Raw genomic sequence first — 16920 nt, forward strand, 5'->3', positions numbered from 1 at the left:
TATGCTGCCCATATATTCCTGAGTGTGTGGCCTTTTCCTGAACGGTTGACTCACTGGGCGTTCCATCCACGCAAGTCAGAGACCCTCCGTGGTGTGAGCAGGACTAGCCAATCAGTTGACGTCCTTGGTAGAACAGACCAAAACTTTCCCCAAAAGAAGTTTGGCTTCAAGATTAGCACAGCAAACCTGTGGAGGATGAGCAAAGTACAGACAAAAAATGTCATAATGAAACCCACTTGTCTGTGCGCTGACTAAAAATATTAATTAGAAGAGACAAAGGAGAAACAGAAAACTCCCCTCAGTTCCAACCCTGGGCTTGGTCAGTGGATTTTGGTCAGTCAGAAGTGCCCTCCTCCCCTGGCTTAGATCCTGCCTGCTGCCTGGCCTCTGCATTTGACCTTTTGATTTCCTACGGTTGTGTGAAATGGCTCATTAAAAATCTATCTATCTATCTATCTATCTATCTATCTATCTATCTATCTATCATCTATCTATGTATCTATGTATCTATCTATCATCTATCTATGTATCTATCTATCTATCATCTATCTATGTATCTATCTATCATCTATCATCTATCTATGTATCTATCTATCAATCAATCATCTCTCTCTCTCTCTCTCTCTCTCTCTCTCTCCCTCTCTCAGCACAGATAAAGATAAACCGCAGACACAGTTGTCCTTGGTCCCTGTGGGGGATTTCTGGGGCTATTCAAGGACATTATACCAACGGGCCCTGAATTTGCATGTAACTGCAAACAGGTCCCCCTGCGCTTCAGATCATCCCTGGGTCACCCACAGTAACAGCACAGTGGCTGGTTCTGTCAGTAGCTGCCACACTGTGCAGGCCAGAGAAGAACCGCGAGAAACAATGACCGTGCATGCTCAGGACAGATCAAGCCTTGTAGGCCTGACCGCATTTTATCTGCATTTGACTGAGTCCACGGCTGCTGAACCCATGGGCACACTGGACGTTCAGTATAGATCAGATACTAGATCTGGGTCCATAGAAAACATGGAGTCAGGATATAGAGTTACAGATACAGGTATAGCTGCTATTAATTCTCTTCTATTATGATCCACAGAACCGCAGAAGCCTAGAGCTGCTAGGCTGGGCCCAGCTCACTCTGTTAAAAACCCAACCAAACCAGACACCAGTGCAATAAACTCGGGATTGAGCCCCGGGCTTTGGAAGTAGTTTATGACGGATACTGTGTGGTCAACAGTACCAAACCCCATCAACCCATTTTCCGTGGTTTGTACACGGGTGTGTGGTTTTGGCCAGATACACTCAGCATCAGAAGATAATCAGATGGTCCAGTTCTCTATCTATTCTAGATACTAACCCCATCTGATTGCAGCTCAACCTTATTTCCCATTCTGTATGCTGCCTCTTAACTCTTTTAATTGCTCCTCGCACTTGCAGTACTGCGTTTCATGTGATCCCCTGGCCGGGTCCCGGGGTTGCGTCTGTGCTGAGAGTCCTTCCCGACGCTCTTGCTACACCACCGTCTTAGAGCTCAGCTTTTCTCTGTAGTTTCCAGGCTTTGGCTCTCTCACTGCCTTCCATCCATTTGGTAATTTTTTTTTTTTTGAGACAGGGTTGCTCTGTGATTTTGGAGCCTGTCCTGGAACTAGCTCTGTAGACCAGGCTGGCCTTGAACTCATAGAGATCCACCTGTCTCTGCTTCCCAAGTGTTGGGATTAAAGGTGTGTACCATCATTTTGTAATTTTTTTTTTATGGGGTGAGAGTTAAGTACCTCACGCCATTCTCCTGTGTGTGGATAGGCAGTTTGTCATTACTGTTTGCTGAACTGGCTTTTTGCTAATTTGTGTTTTTGACACCTTTCTCAAAATATGAGCTGTAGCTGTGAAGTTTATTTCTAGGTCCTCTGCTGTAACTCATAATCTACATGTCTGTTTTTGTGACAGTACCGCACTGCTTTCATTGCTGTGGCTCTTAGTATGGTTTGAAATCAGGTGCTGTGGTGTCTTCCCCATTGTTCTTTTGGCTTCATCATCTTTTCTGCCCCCATAGAAAGTTTTTTCCTTTTTCCCTAGTTCTGTGGAGAACGCCATTAAAATTTGTTGTTGTTTGGCTTTTCGAGACAGGGTTTCCCTGGGTAGCCCTGGCTGTCCTGGAGCTCACTCTGTAGACCACACTGGCCTTGAACTCAGAGACCCACCTGTTCTGCCTCTGGAGTGCTGGGATTAAAGGTGAGGAACATCTCTACCCAGTGTGGTTAGAATTTTGACGGGGATTGTATTTTTGTAGATTTCTTTAAACAATGTTGCCGTTTTTACAGTGTTAACTCTGCCAACCTGTGGGCATGGGAGAGATTTCCATCTTCAGCAAACTCTCTGACAGCTGGAGGGACACCAACCTGTGCGCATGGGAGAGCTTTCCATCTTCAGCAAGCTCTCTGACAGCTGGAGGGACACCAACCTGTGCGCATGGGAGAGCTTTCCATCCTCAGCAAGCTTTCTGACAGCTGGAGGGACACCAACCCACTTGAGCACGTGGCTCCGATAGGCCTGTCCTTCTTTTTCCTATTCCTTCTGCTTTGCTGAAAACCAGTAGACCACATTCCTGAAGCCAGCCACCAAGGTCTATTCCCTTATTTGAATATCCTCTGAGGCTACACCAAGGTCCACTATCAAGTACTAACATCCAACAACCAAAAGCCCCCCTTGGCTCACCCAGTTAACATGCCCAATCAAAACTGAACACCTCATCCTAACATGGGGGTTCTCCCTTTACCTTTATAAATGGCCATTTTCTGTGTGCTGCGTAGTCTCCCCTCTGTCCAGAGGCAGTCCTTTGTCTCCCCAGAACAAATATCCCCGCCCCTTCCCCTTCTTCCTTGTGCCCTCTCTCCTTTACCACCACATCCAAGTTCATTCTAACACAGACCCCTCCCCTTTTCTCCTCTTAAAAAATGACACCTGCAAGGTCATTTGCTGCTGTTTCCTGCCTGAGTCTGAGAGCAGTCACTTTAACTTTTCTTCCCTGCTTAATAAAGGATTTCTCTGTGAAAACTGGTGTTTGGTGTCATTTGTACCTAATCCAGAATCCTAGAAGAACTCCCTCTGTACGTGCATGTGCCCTCACACACAGGGGCTAAGGGATCTCCTTCAATATCTTCACTGTCTTAAAATTTTTTTTGGCAAGGTCCTTCACCTCTCTGTTCAAGGATCCAGTTTAACCTGGCTGTGTTTATTCCATTTTGCTTGTTTGTTTTTGGCTGCAGTGGGCGGGACTGTTGGCTGACATCTTTCTGCGAGGTTTGCGTTACAACGCAGAAGACTGGCTGAGATCTCTATGTTGGTTCTATGTCCTTGTTGGAATTATTTCACTTTCTTAAGCATTTCATGACTTCTCTTCACTAATGATGGGAAAACTGCTATCAAATTTCTTATCAAGAAAAGTACCAGGTTTTGAGCCTACTGCACGTACTGGCTTTGTAGGAACCTAGGCAGTTTGGATGCTCACCTTACTAGACCTGGAAGGAGGTGGGAGGTCCTTGAACTTCCCACAAGGCAGGGAACCCGGACTGCTCTTCGGGCTGATCAGGGAGGGGGACTTGATTGGGGGAGGGGGAGGGATATGGGAGGCGGTGGAGGAGAGGAGGGAGAAATCTTTAATAAATAATAAAAAATTTAAAAAAAAGGAAAAAAAAGAAAAGTACCTACTCATAAAAAGATCTTGATCAACATTTTATATTAAGCTGTGATCCCTTTATGCAGGTCAGCAGAAGCTAAACAATAAAGTACACCAACTTCTCCGACTCAGCAATGGCAGGCTCACTCATGCACACACACCTACATACACACACCACACACACATCACACACACATACAAACACACTCCACATATACACACTCCACATACACACACATATACAGACACTATACATACACACACCACACACCATATACCACACTCACACACTACACATACCCCCCCACATACCCACACACATACCACAGACACACATACACACACATACACACCACACATACACACACCATACACATACACCACATAGCACACACACATACACTCACCGAACATACACACACTACACATACACACCACATACACATACACACACCGCACACACATATATACCACATATACACACCACACACACTACACATACACACAGCACATACAAACCACATATATCACACATATACACAACACACATACACACCACACACACACTCACACACACCACACATACACACCACACACACACACTCACACACACACACACACCACACATACACACCACATACCACACACATACACGCACCACACATACACACACTACACACACATACCACATACACACCACATACATCACACACACCACACACACACCACACATTCACACATCGCACATACACATATACCACACATACACACCACACACACTACATATACACACAACACATACACACCACACATACTACACATACACCACATACATAACACACATACACACTACATACACACCACACATACACACTACACACATACTACACATACACACAACACACAGCCAAACGCTTTCTCCTTGGATTTGAGGTCCACTCCATATGAGAGAACCTATGCCAGGTAGTGTTTACCTGGCCAGGAACTGTGGCACACAAGGTCACAGGCCTTGGGGAAAGCTTTCTACCATGGTTTTCCTGAATGGTCCTGTTGCCCAACTGTCTCTAAATACTCATGTTTATCTCAGCCTCAGTCAGAGAAGTTTCTATTTTCCCTGACAACAGTTAGTGTGTGTGTTCATTGCTGGTCATCAAGAATGAGCGATAATGGAATTCGTGGCCCTAAATAGAAGAACAACATCGTCTCTTCCAAGGCTCATGGAGTGAGGCAGAAAGAATATAAGTACCAGAGGATGGGGAAAAACGCTTTTGGTCATAATATGGCCTTTGTACTCATGAATTCACTGCACAGAACAGGGCTGTGCTCATCAACATTTCATCCCCACCTCTCTCTGAAGAACTAATGGCAGTAAGAGATGGCTAGAAAAGAGGGTACCATTTTCTTCAGTGGTATAGCAATGATAAGTTGCCAAAGCTCCTTAAAATAACCCATGCTCATGCAAGTAACTCTAACCAAACTCTGTATCACACACAGCAAGAAGATGTGAAAGTAGAGGGGGCTTGGAGAAAGTAGAAGGCTTCACTGAGAGAGGGAGCAGAATGAGAGGCCATGAGGGGTAAGAACAACTGAAAGGTGTGTGTGTAAACTGTTAATAAAAGAGGGGAGCAGACTGCCAGGGAGGACTTTTAAGTCTTTGGGAGTGTGTCCCCAGAAAGTACTAAGGTAGCTTTGGGACCTGAGAATGTTCTCCCTAGAGCAAGTTCTTGCACAAGAGTGAGTTCTTCTTTTCCCCTTAGCCTGGCTTCTGGTCTTGTCAGAGTTTTAACCTCTGTGATGTAACAATTTCCTCTGAATTGAAACATTTCCAGATTTCAATTAGGAAGGAGGCGTGATGCTCATAAGATCTAGGAAGTAAAACAAACAACTTACAAGACACAGAAAGATCCAGAAACTAACAAGACTTCTGGAGGTCCACTCAAGGTTGTGCTGGCCACAATACTCACTGGAAAGAGAAAACTTTTCTGAGGGATTGATGAAAAATTTTCCAGAGAGCCTCAGGAATGCAGGTTTCATGAGTCAAGAAAGCCACTGCGTGATGGGATGGGCTTTTTCAGTGAGGCAACTGCCTTTGAGTCATCTATACTCCTGTAGGTCAGTCCTTGCCCATCCTCCTGCAAGGGACCCTGATAAACTTATTGCTTCACTAGGAGCTGTGGTTGAAATTCTTTCTGTGGTCTGTCATTGGTGCCCTATCTGGGGCGAATAAAGCTTTTGTCCTTATCTATCTAGGAACAGCCACACACACAGCCTTCTGGCTGCTCTATGTCTGGGTACACACCTACCATAAATAAACAAGGATAGCAAGCTAGTTGTTGTGCAGAAATTTAGCTAACCCACAAATAGAACCAGCTTCTCAAAAGACTAAAGTAATTACACCGCAAGATGAAATCACTGGCGTCACCTGGACCGCCTCAAGTACCACAACCTGAGTAAAAGTTAAGCCTGGACCCTCCCCCAAACTGAGCCCTCAGCTCAGATGAGATGGTTAGATAGAACTTTCTGGAGCTCCTAGATTGAGTACACATCCGAACACATGTAACAGACAGTTACATGGAGATACGTAGGTGCACAATGGACTGATGATGGTTTCTAGGGCCAACACTTTAGGCCACTGAAGTAAATAGAAGACACCGGGCTGTGTTTAGTGCCAAGAAGACCCAGAGAGTCAGTTCAGTCAAAGCTTGGGAGCTTAGATGCAACTCTGGCCCTGTCTCAAAGGGCACTAAAGGAAGTGCCTTTCTGTCTCCATGCTGACCAATCATTGATTAGGAGCTACCCGAGCATGAAGGATGACCTTTCAGGAGGTTACTGCTCAGGTCAGAGTAAACCTCAAGTGTGGCTAGGGCTGGTGGGCACTCATCTGAGCCCTGGCAGTTGTTAGCAGTCCTCTCGGTTTGGAGATCAGGGTCACACTTCTGCAAAGAGCAGCATGCAGTCCTGCAGCAGATGATTAAGTGTCCTAGGCTGCATGAGGTCTTCAGAGCCAACACCATCAAACATAATCACTGGGTGTGACTCGATCTCACAGCAAGTACGAAAGGAAGAGATTCACCTAGCCCTAAGCTGAAGGTTCAACCACAGCACAGAGCCGTTTCCTCTGTTCTTCAGACTGAAACCTGTTGCCCTGGCCCCACCCCTCCAGCTTCTACGGTCAGGGTTTGCAGGACTGCAGCAGGAGTGGCCGTGCAGCCAGCTTCCTCGAGGACGTGTGGGAACCCAACGGTCCTGTAGGAGAAGGTGAGCCGTGGGATGGAGGGCACAGAGCATGTGGGACGGGGGCTGGGTGTGATGGCCATAGTGCAGCCCAGGCACTCAGTGCATGAGGTTGAGAGGCCCTGGAAGGATGCTGAGACTGCCTAGTATGGGGTTCATCATCTCATGACTAACAAGAAAGACTTGCTTGATAGGTGGTTTCTACCCATGTCATTAGCTGTGGTTGTCTGAAAACCCATCACTTTTCCTTAAGATGTCACTGCTGCCCCTGAGGCAGATCCTCGGGACTAGGAGGCAGGTCACCAAGTGTGAATGTGCCCTAACTCCCTTCAGTTGCCCACATCAAATCTCAGTGCACCAATGACTGTCAGAGGGACATCAAAGTGGGCAATATTGAAATCCTGTTGCTGACTCCACGTCTGGGTCCACCTTGTGCTTCTCAGGAAGCCCAACAAAGGGCCATGCACACGCTGGGCCAATGCCGTGCCGCTGAGCTATGGTTTCTGCCCTTCGCAAATTTTCTTCATACAAACAGCCTCACACAGCAAGTGCCTCAATCTTGAGCGGTGGTCACACTCAGCCCTGCAGGCGACCTTTACAGAACTTGCCCCATGGAGCCCAGAGCCAGCCTGACGGGTTGGTTGCACAGTCCCTTTACAAGTGGAGGGAACTGCATCTCAAAGGGTTTAGGGATTCTCAAGAGTGGTCTAGGCCCTGCTCTCTCTCTGTAGTCTTCTAGGGACTTTCTCTGTTCACTTCTGAGCTTCAGGTTATCAGGGTATTCCTAGAAACATTTTAGAAAGTTTTGAGATGAGTGTTTCTGTCTCCCAAGCTTGGCTTGTTAATATGAAAAAAACCCTGAGAGATGGGTGGCCCTCACTTGGGTAGACTTGTGCACAGCTCCACTTCCTAGAGGGAGGGCTGTTATCGCCCCTCTTGTTCCTGGTGGCACATCTGGTGTGATGGCCACCAGCCTTTAGAATCATGACCTGAGGATGACCCAGGAAACAAATGCTTAGGGCCTGGTTATGAGGGAGTTTGATGGAGTCGGAGGGTTTTGGCCTTCGGGGCCTGCCATGGACAATGTGAGTATGGAGCCCTAGGGCAGGTGTTGGGCCTGTTGGAACAACAGTTTTCTTACCTATAGAACCAGGAAAGAAATCGATTCCCATCCAGACTCCCATGAAGTGTGCACATGGGTGGAAGCAGTGCATAGTGAACTGTACTTGGAGAATGAATACACACCCATAACTCCTTACTAGAGAGAATACTACACACGCACAGAGAAGCAATGCATAGTGAACTGTACTTGGAGAATGCATACACACCCATAACTCTTTACTAGAGAGAATACTACACACGCACAGAGAAGCAATGCATAGTGAACTGTACTTGGAGAATGAATACACACCCATAACTCCTTACTAGAGAGAATACTACACACGCACAGAGAAGCAATGCATAGTGAACTGTACTTGGAGAATGAATACACACCCATAACTCCTTACTAGAGAGAATACTACACACGCACAGAGAAGCAATGCATAGTGAACTGTACTTGGAGAATGCATACACACCCATAACTCCTTACTAGAGAGAATACTACACACGCACAGAGAAGGTGAGGTGCCCATTTCCCCACCTCCGGGTCCTGGGCAGTTGCTCTGTGACGTCCCATGGGACAGAGCACATCCTCGGTGTGCGTGTGAGTTAGTCCACCAGTCTCCTCATCAGGGCAAATGGGATCATTCTTTGCTTTGCCTTTTATAGCTATCACTCCCACAAGCGAGGTTCTGCACACTTCTGTCTGTATTGTTCTCAGCGTGTCCTTGGGTACATCCTCAGATTTGATATTGTGGTACCCTGGGCAAATCCTTCAGTGATGGCCTTTCACAGAGCTGTGTGGCTTGGCTTTCCCATCTGCTGTCTGACAGTTTCTGCCCTCCCCACACTGTACCAATGGAATGTGCTGCTGTACGTCCAGACTTCTGCTGAATGTAGGGATGAGAAATATACGCTGGGCTTACCCCTTGTCTAGGGACTTTCCGCTAAGTGGTGGAACTTAGATACCAAGATCAGATCTCTTGATGGGCTTGTTTTTACTGCTCCGGCTTAGCAGGCAGAATCAGGAAAGACACCCAGCTTTCCAGTGGATAGTGGAACTGTCTCTCTGTTTCTCGTTCTCTCTATTTGGTTGTCTAATTCTTCAAATACTTAGGGAAAGTGAGGTGGAAACATCTGGACTTTAGTAGAAAAGATTTCCCCCACTAACTTGCTAGCTTGGGGACTCAGTGGATGAGACAGAGACAAAGAGAGAGAAGGATAAACATATGGGAAGCTTGCGTCAGCCCACATTTCCTACAGTGTCCTACAGTGTGAACTCGGGCTGTGGGTTATGGCAATAACTTCCTCTTCTTGAGCCCAGGCACTCTATGGAAAACCCGCTTTGCCATAATGTGCCATGTTTATAAATTCCATGGGATTCTAGCTTGCTAATATTCTATTAGGATTTGGCAAAGATAATTGTATGTGAGATTTACTTGCATTTTTCCTCAATCATTGTCAGCTTTGGCCAGTGAGTTTCCTTTGCCTCCCGGAAAGCATGTGGAAGCTCTTTCCTTCCCTGGGTTCTGGAGAGTAGAATAGCATTGGAATTCTCCAGTCACCCAAGGCTCAATATCACTAATAAAATTGTTCTGAGGCACTATGGGAAGCTGAGCATTTTGATGAGGGAGCCTAAGAAGTAATTTACAATGTCTTTCATGGTTCCCTGGACTCTCTCGCTGTCTGCATCCACGTGGTTCAGACATGAAAGGGCATATTTCTGCACAGTTACACTTGTGATTTAAAATCCAGACATTAGCATCTCTGTTTTCTCCTTAGAGTGGGATGGTCACCTACAGTCCCGAGCTAGTCAACTCCAAACACTTTGTGTTACTAACCCCACAGTTATCTGCTATTGCCCCTGAGTATGAGAACCTTTGCAGATGGGAAAGATCGAAAGGTCGGAAGAGTCAGTGTGGCTTCCAGTTTATCTAAACCACTTTCTTCCCTTTGACATGTGCTCAAGACTCCTGGAGTCCAGAACCTTCTGAGAAGATCATGGCTGAGCCCAGTGACAACTCTCTGAGGATTGTTCTGGTAGGGAAGACAGGGAGTGGGAAAAGTGCCACAGCAAACACTATCCTGGGGCAAAGAAAATTTGATTCTAGAATTGCACCCCATGCTGTCACTAAGACCTGTCAGAAAGCATCCCGCAAGTGGAAGGAGAGAGAACTCCTGATTGTTGACACCCCAGGGCTCTTTGACACCAAGGTCAAGCTGGAAACCACCTGCATTGAAATCAGCAAGTGTGTCCTCCAGTCCTGCCCTGGGCCTCACGCCATCATCCTGGTACTGCAGCTGGGCCGCTACACAGAGGAAGAGCAAGAAACTGTCATTAGGATCAAGGCTATCTTTGGGGAGGCAGCCATGAAGTACATGGTTGTCTTGTTCACCCGCAAAGACGAACTGGAGGACCAGAGCCTAAAGGACTTCCTAGAAAGTTCAGATGCAAACCTAAAAAGCATCATCAAGGAGTGTGGCAACCGCTGCCTGGCCATCAACAACAGAGCAGGGAAGGCTGAGCAGGAAACGCAGGTGCAGGAGCTGGTGGAGCTGGTCGAAGCCATGGTGCAGAGCAATGGCGGCGTCTACTTCTCTGATGCCATCTACAAGGATGCAGAGCAAAGGCTGAAGAGCCAAGTAGAGCTCCTGAGGCGACTTTACACTGAGCAAAAACAGAATGAAGTTAGAATAATAGAGGAAGAGTGCACTCTTGGGAAACTCAGCGCTCAGGAAAAAGAGGAAATGGTACAGGCAATTAGGGAAAAATACGACCAAAAGATAAGACAAGAAGCAGAGAATAGCATACTCAGCCAGATTGTTGAAGGAATTAAGAAAATTCTTTCGAAAGTGTGGCATATTTTTCGTAAGTAGTCTGTGTATTTTTTCATCCATTCTAAGCATTTCTTCATCTCTCTCCCTCCCATCCTCCCTGTTGTCCCATTCCTTCAGCCACCAACAAACTTTAGAGATAGCAGAACCAGGAATTCACTGAGCCAGAGTGAAGACTCAGTGTCAGGCTCCCAGACCGGGTCGCACACTCTGCACTCAGCTCCCTATGCCTGCCCTGCCTTCTCCACTCTGATGGACTGAAATGCCTCTGTAGCCATGACCCGAAATAAACACCACTCCTTTAAGTTGCTTCTGTGAGATGTTTATCACACTAACAGAAAAGCCAAAACATAGTCTTTTATCAGTTTATAATTCTGATTTTATTGTTAAAGGGGAGTCTATGGTGTTAGGACAGTACAGACACATTTGTTCTGGATTTCAGAATCAAATTCTTAACCACTATGACCACCACACATCACTGTCTCCCCTAGGAATCATCTCCATGCTTTCTTTTGCATCTCTTCTGACTCACTCACCCAGGGTTGGTTAATCTGAACTCCATAGAGTCTCTGTCCCCACAGGAAATGAATTACTGCCACACAGAGCATAGTTTGGGGTTGGTTCACAAGGATAAGGAGAGAGGAGAAAGCATCTCCCTACACTTGCTGTGAGAAACTGCCCTGGACCTCATGTCTGAGGGTCAATGCTCGAATGAATACCACATCCCACTTGACTAGAGGGTGTTAGGTGCCCACTGCCCTGTGAATTTGGGTTTTTGATCTTCCAGATGGGATGGCACAGTTGTGTCTAGAATTTTCTTTCAGTATTTGCTCAGTTTCTGTGTCCTTTGTGAAGATTGATTAGAATATGAAAACAAGGCCATCAGTAATTGTTGATGAAACACAACAATAGAATTACACGCTTTCCAAAGAAACAATTATCTCCCAAGTGTTTTTATTTTGGAGTGTTCTATTTGAGCCCTGCATCTTAAGTAGGTGGTGTGCAAGCCCAGGCTCTTAGTGTTAGGCGTGCAGATCTCATCTCCTTCGCATGGTGCTGTGTATCCCAGAGTAACAGGCCCTGGGTGGTCTCAGCAGGACGGCCAGCAATGCCCACCATTTAGGGACTTGAGTCCCTGAAACCTCGGTCAGTTTGCTTTCATTTTACTCAGCTGCTTTGAGTTTTCTCGCAGTCCCTACCCGAGCTGTATTTTTGCATCGTTCATGGAAAATGTTTACTCAGGAACTTGAGGCCAGTGAGTGGCTGGGATTTTTGCTCCCTGCTCACACAGAAAAAGACAGTTCTCTGCCATCCATGAGGACTCTGTAGCTACCATCTTACTGGTTTTCTTCACACATCTAACTGGAAACAGTTACTTTTTCACATGTGGCTAACCATAGAGTTCATCATACAATGTAGTTGAACTCAGGAAGGATAAGAAGTCAAAACAGAAGGGGCTCCCATAGCTTGTTTGGGGAGGAAGCGGTGGTTGTTGATGAGCTTCTGAACAGAGGAAAGAGCAGGCGAGAAGCCCCTGAGCATCCTCAGAGGTCTCAGCTAAGGCTCCTCTACTCACTTGGACCACAATCACCTGTTTGCATGCACTGAGGAAGTGGGTGAAGAAGCCGAGAAGTGGAGGAGGGTCCCAGTAAGAGAATCAGAAACCAGTTTCTGTGAAGCACAGTGAGGGGAAGGGACGTGACGAACCCTGAGGTGATTTTTTATTTTCTATAAGGAAAATGTCAGGACCTGTCCATGTCCGCCATCCGCCTGTAGATCTCGCTGCCCTTCGACTCCTTTGACGACCTGAGGGGGTCTTGCTGCCACTTCTCTTGGGCTATGCTCTGTTTCTTCCTAGAAACACATCTAATCCCTTCCCCTACACACTGTTAATTCTTCAGCTTCACTGCAAACAACATTATCTCTTCTTAGAAGTGATTTCACTGCCACCACCATCAGTGGAGCCCCTGTAACTCCCAGAGCACCCCAGAATTCTTCCTAATAACATTCACCATGGTGAAGTCTCTTCAATGGTACGCCTAGCCAAGAAAGTCAGAGGGGGAGGTTGTGATAAGAAAGTCTTACTTTCTGAAAAGATGGCAGCAGAATCCCTCCAGGGTGGAGGAACAGTCAGAAAAGTACCACGGTTGAGATATCTAGACATGAAATGAAATCTATGCTTTCCTAAAACAGGTTCAGATGCAACTAAGGTGATCAAAGAGAGAGGAACTGGGGATGGGAGAGATGGCTCAGCTGCTAAAAACACTTGATGTTCTTGTGAAGGACCTGGATTCAATTCCTAGCACCCACATGGCAGCTCACAACCATTTATAACTCGAGTTCTGGGGATCTGATGCCCTTTTCCGGCCTCCATGGGTACTGTATGTGTGCGGAGCACAAACCTACAGGCAAAACACCAAACACATAGCAATAATAAACTGAATTTTTAAAAAGTAGAGAATTGCTCTATACTAGTAGACAAGATCACTTATTAATGTCATTGCCAAGAACTAAATAAACTAACAATTAACAGAATCTGGCAGGATCTTAAATGATTGAGATGTCTTATGGGGGCAAACAAGATTCAATATTTGGAAATATTTCCATATAACTTAAAGCATTCCAGAGCCATGAAGTAGTGCAGACTGACCACCTCCTTAGATGCCAGACAGTAGTTAAAGAGGCTAAAACCATGATAAACCGTCACCCCCCTACTGTAGCAAAGTATTCCATATCAACCACAGTGACCATCTTGTTTATTAAGAAACATTGATGCCATGCCATGGACACCAGGAAGACGATACGGAGGCCGCTGTCACAGCCACTATTAACGTTCTTCTAGATACTAGTTATAATAAGCTAGCAGTGGAAGAACCTAGAAGTTTGTTTTCTAAATTCAAGAGGACAAGACAAGCTGTCCACCATTTGAGCCAAAAGTGCACTTCTACCAACCAACATCAAAATAATCACAGTGCAACTGAGAAATTGTCAGAAAATGCAAAGGATGAGTATCAATAGACATTGTTCTGATTATATTGAAACGATTCATTACTTCCACGTTGAGCAATCTGTATGAAAATCACAATGAAAAATTTCACCTATTATATCGTTAAAGATAAAACGGTGAGCAGAGATTTGAGAGAAGCTAACATCAGCAAGAGCAGTGAGATGTGCTTTGCTAATGATTTTATTGTAAGCAGTGCAGCAATGCTTTCCACACTTGTCAGCCTGCATCAGTTGTTAGCTGTTCTCCCTGAAGAAGTCAATTTAGGCAACTGAGCCGCCTGTTCCTCCATTGAAAGTCACTCGAAAATCTGAGGACATACAATACCTTTATTACATTCATGGTTTTCTGTATCAGGAGTTCTAGCAAAGCCCAGAATGTACAACTGAGTTCTGCTGGGGCTCAGCTAGAGTGGTCCAAATGACCACAGATAGTATAGACAGTTAAATAAGGGGACGTGTTTGAGCCTGTGGCTGTCACCTGTTTCTAGGTTCTCAGAGGTCTAGGTGGAGTTTCCGTCTCACCCTCCAGTTCCCAAATAATGGACAGCATTCCCCAGATAATTGATTCAGACACTTAATATAAATTACAAATGCTTGACTGATAGCTCAAGTTTGTTACTAGCCAACTCTGCACTTAAATTAAATTATATATTTCATATCTATGCTTTGCCACGTGACTTATGACTTGTTACCTCATTTTCTACACACCCTGCTTCCTCCATGGCTGGCTGATGTCTCCTCTGACTCCACCCTTCTTCCCATCATTCTCCTGGTTTGGTTGTCTCACCTAGAATTCCTACCTGGCTATCAGCCAGTCAGTTTTTTATTAACCAATGAGAGTAATACATACTCATGTATGCAGAAGGATTATTCCACAGCACCAAGGTGCACTTGTGGAGACAGGAGTGGACTCTTTCACACCTTCCCAAGGCGGCAGCACTCCTCCCCTGGTGAGTTTGCTTCCCCAAGACCAGCAGAGCATTGCAAAGTCAGAGGAGTCTAAAGGCAACGTTGGTCGGCTCTGTTCATTACCGGGCTAATAACAGGAAGAAGGCGGATTCTGTGTGAGCCCTGAGTTCACAGACGCACGGAGACGTCATTTTAGGAGCCCACTGCGTTGTCATAGCAGCTCTGCCATGTCCACTCACTGAAGTAGGGGCTCTGAATGTGCTCAGATGGGACTGTAAGAGGCACCACCTCGCATGTGCCTTTAAGGACTTGTCTGCAAGCCCTGCAGACAGAAGCCCTGACCCATCCACGGCTCCCACCAAACCTGCTCCATTCCTACTACACCGCAGTTCACTCTAGAGGACCCCTTGTTCTGAACAGAACACTTCCAACATAAGGCTACATAGCAAAACTCCAGACTGAGAAGACCTACATTGTAGTCTCAAGAAAGGAGGACATCATTGCATTCCCCAGCCTTTGCAAAGCCCTAATAATTCCATCCAAACTTCTCTAAATCAGTCTCAAGCAACTCTACTGATATATCAAGGGTTTCTATAAAGTGTAAGCAATTAAATACCAGCCTAAGAGTTTACCACTTATCTCCATCGGATGAGCACTGACCTCGTAAGTTTGCCTGCAGTGGGTGATGGCTTAAATGCCTTCATCTTTTCTACTACACCTGCAAGCATCCAGAAAATAGACTCAAATACGAGAGTGGGTTCTTATGAAGAATGACATCACATTAACTCACAAATAAAGACTTTTAAAATGTGTTTGAGTGTTTTGTCTTCATGTATATATGTGCACCACATGCAAGCCTGGTGCCCATGGAGGTCAGAGGCCAGAAGAGGGTGGAAGTCAGAAAACGGTAGGGGGCAGGATAGGGTGGAGGTCAGAGGTCAGAGGTCAGGAGAGGGAAACAGTCAGAAGAGGGCAGAGGGCAGGAGAGGGTAAAGATCAGAAAAAGGCAGAGATCAGGAGATGGTAGAGGTCAGAAGAGGGCAAAGGGCAGAGGGCAGGAGAGGGTGGAGGTCAGAAGAGGACAGAGGTCAGGAGAGGGTGGAGGTCAGAGGTCAGGAGAGGGAAGAGGTCAGAAGAGGGCAGAGGGCAGGAGAGGGTGGAGGTCAGAGGTCAGGAGAGGGAAGAGATCAGGAGAGGGTAGAGGTCAGAAGAGGGCATTGGATCCCCTGGAACTGAGTTATGAATAGTTAGTTTTGAAAGGTCCGAGTCATCATGTGGGTGCTGGGAAATAAACCCACTCGTCTGCAAGAGTAACAAGTGCTCTTCATTGATGAGCCATCTTTCCAGCCCCTAACTCACACAGAAAAAGGACCACCGAATATGTGTTCATCCACTCCTGAGCACGCATTTAAAGAGGTTTGTGCTGAGGAGGAGATGGCTGTCTGTGCAGCGTGAGAATGGCGCCCTGGAGCAGGACATGGCACTGTCCCTGCCCAAGCTTCGTCCGTGAACTGATTCAAGGAAGTGGCCACTGTCTTTACCTCATGACCCTCAAGAAAAGGACAGTGACCTACACCCGACATCACAGATGGAAAACTCACAAGAGACACACTTTGTGCTTCCTGTGCTGGCAGCACCCGCCTCTCAGTGATGTCACTGTGCTCTCACAACTGCCTCTGGGGGTGTTTGGCTCTGCACCTGTCTCTCCTGTGAAACTTTGACAGCCAGCAACAGCTGTCCGTTCATAGAAAAACCGCTTCACTTCCCAACGTGCAAAGTCTCGGGATTCAAAGCAAATTTAGTCCAAATTGACATGAAGCAGACTCTTCGCAGAGGAAGCAGGGGGATGACTGTGTGCATTCTGCGTCCTCTTCCCACCAGAGGCAACAGAGCCGCCTTCTCTGGAGAGCACCGCCAGCCGGGCTGCTGCGGTGTTTCTTCTGGAAGAGTGGGTGAGGGGAGAGCAGCTTATAGCAACTGATCTTATTGTGAGAGTCTGGATATTTTCGGGGTGTGTTCAGATTAAACACCCTCTTAACTCGTAATCCTCACAAAGTATGCCAAGTCTAAGCCTCCCCAAGGGGCAGCAGGCTAATGAAGCTTACAAGGGAGCCCTGGAAAACTCGTCAGCAACACGCCTTTCCATCTCGGCTTGGGATTTTAATAAATATTAA

The 16920-nt window shown here is 46.4% G+C and overlaps 1 protein-coding gene across 1 annotated transcript; it reads left to right on the plus strand.

The window, feature by feature from the left end:
• Positions 1-6723: 6723 nt before the first annotated feature.
• Positions 6724-15558, plus strand: LOC142839447 (GTPase IMAP family member 7-like). Its single transcript, XM_075955577.1, has 2 exons — positions 6724-6919; positions 9966-15558. The coding sequence occupies exon 2, from the start codon at positions 9998-10000 to the stop codon at positions 10871-10873; it is 876 nt and encodes a 291-aa protein (XP_075811692.1). The 5' UTR covers positions 6724-6919; positions 9966-9997; the 3' UTR covers positions 10874-15558.
• The last annotated feature ends 1362 nt before the right edge of the window (positions 15559-16920 follow it).

Source organism: Microtus pennsylvanicus, chromosome 21 (assembly GCF_037038515.1).
Source record: "Microtus pennsylvanicus isolate mMicPen1 chromosome 21, mMicPen1.hap1, whole genome shotgun sequence".
Classification (NCBI taxonomy): domain Eukaryota; kingdom Metazoa; phylum Chordata; class Mammalia; order Rodentia; family Cricetidae; genus Microtus; species Microtus pennsylvanicus.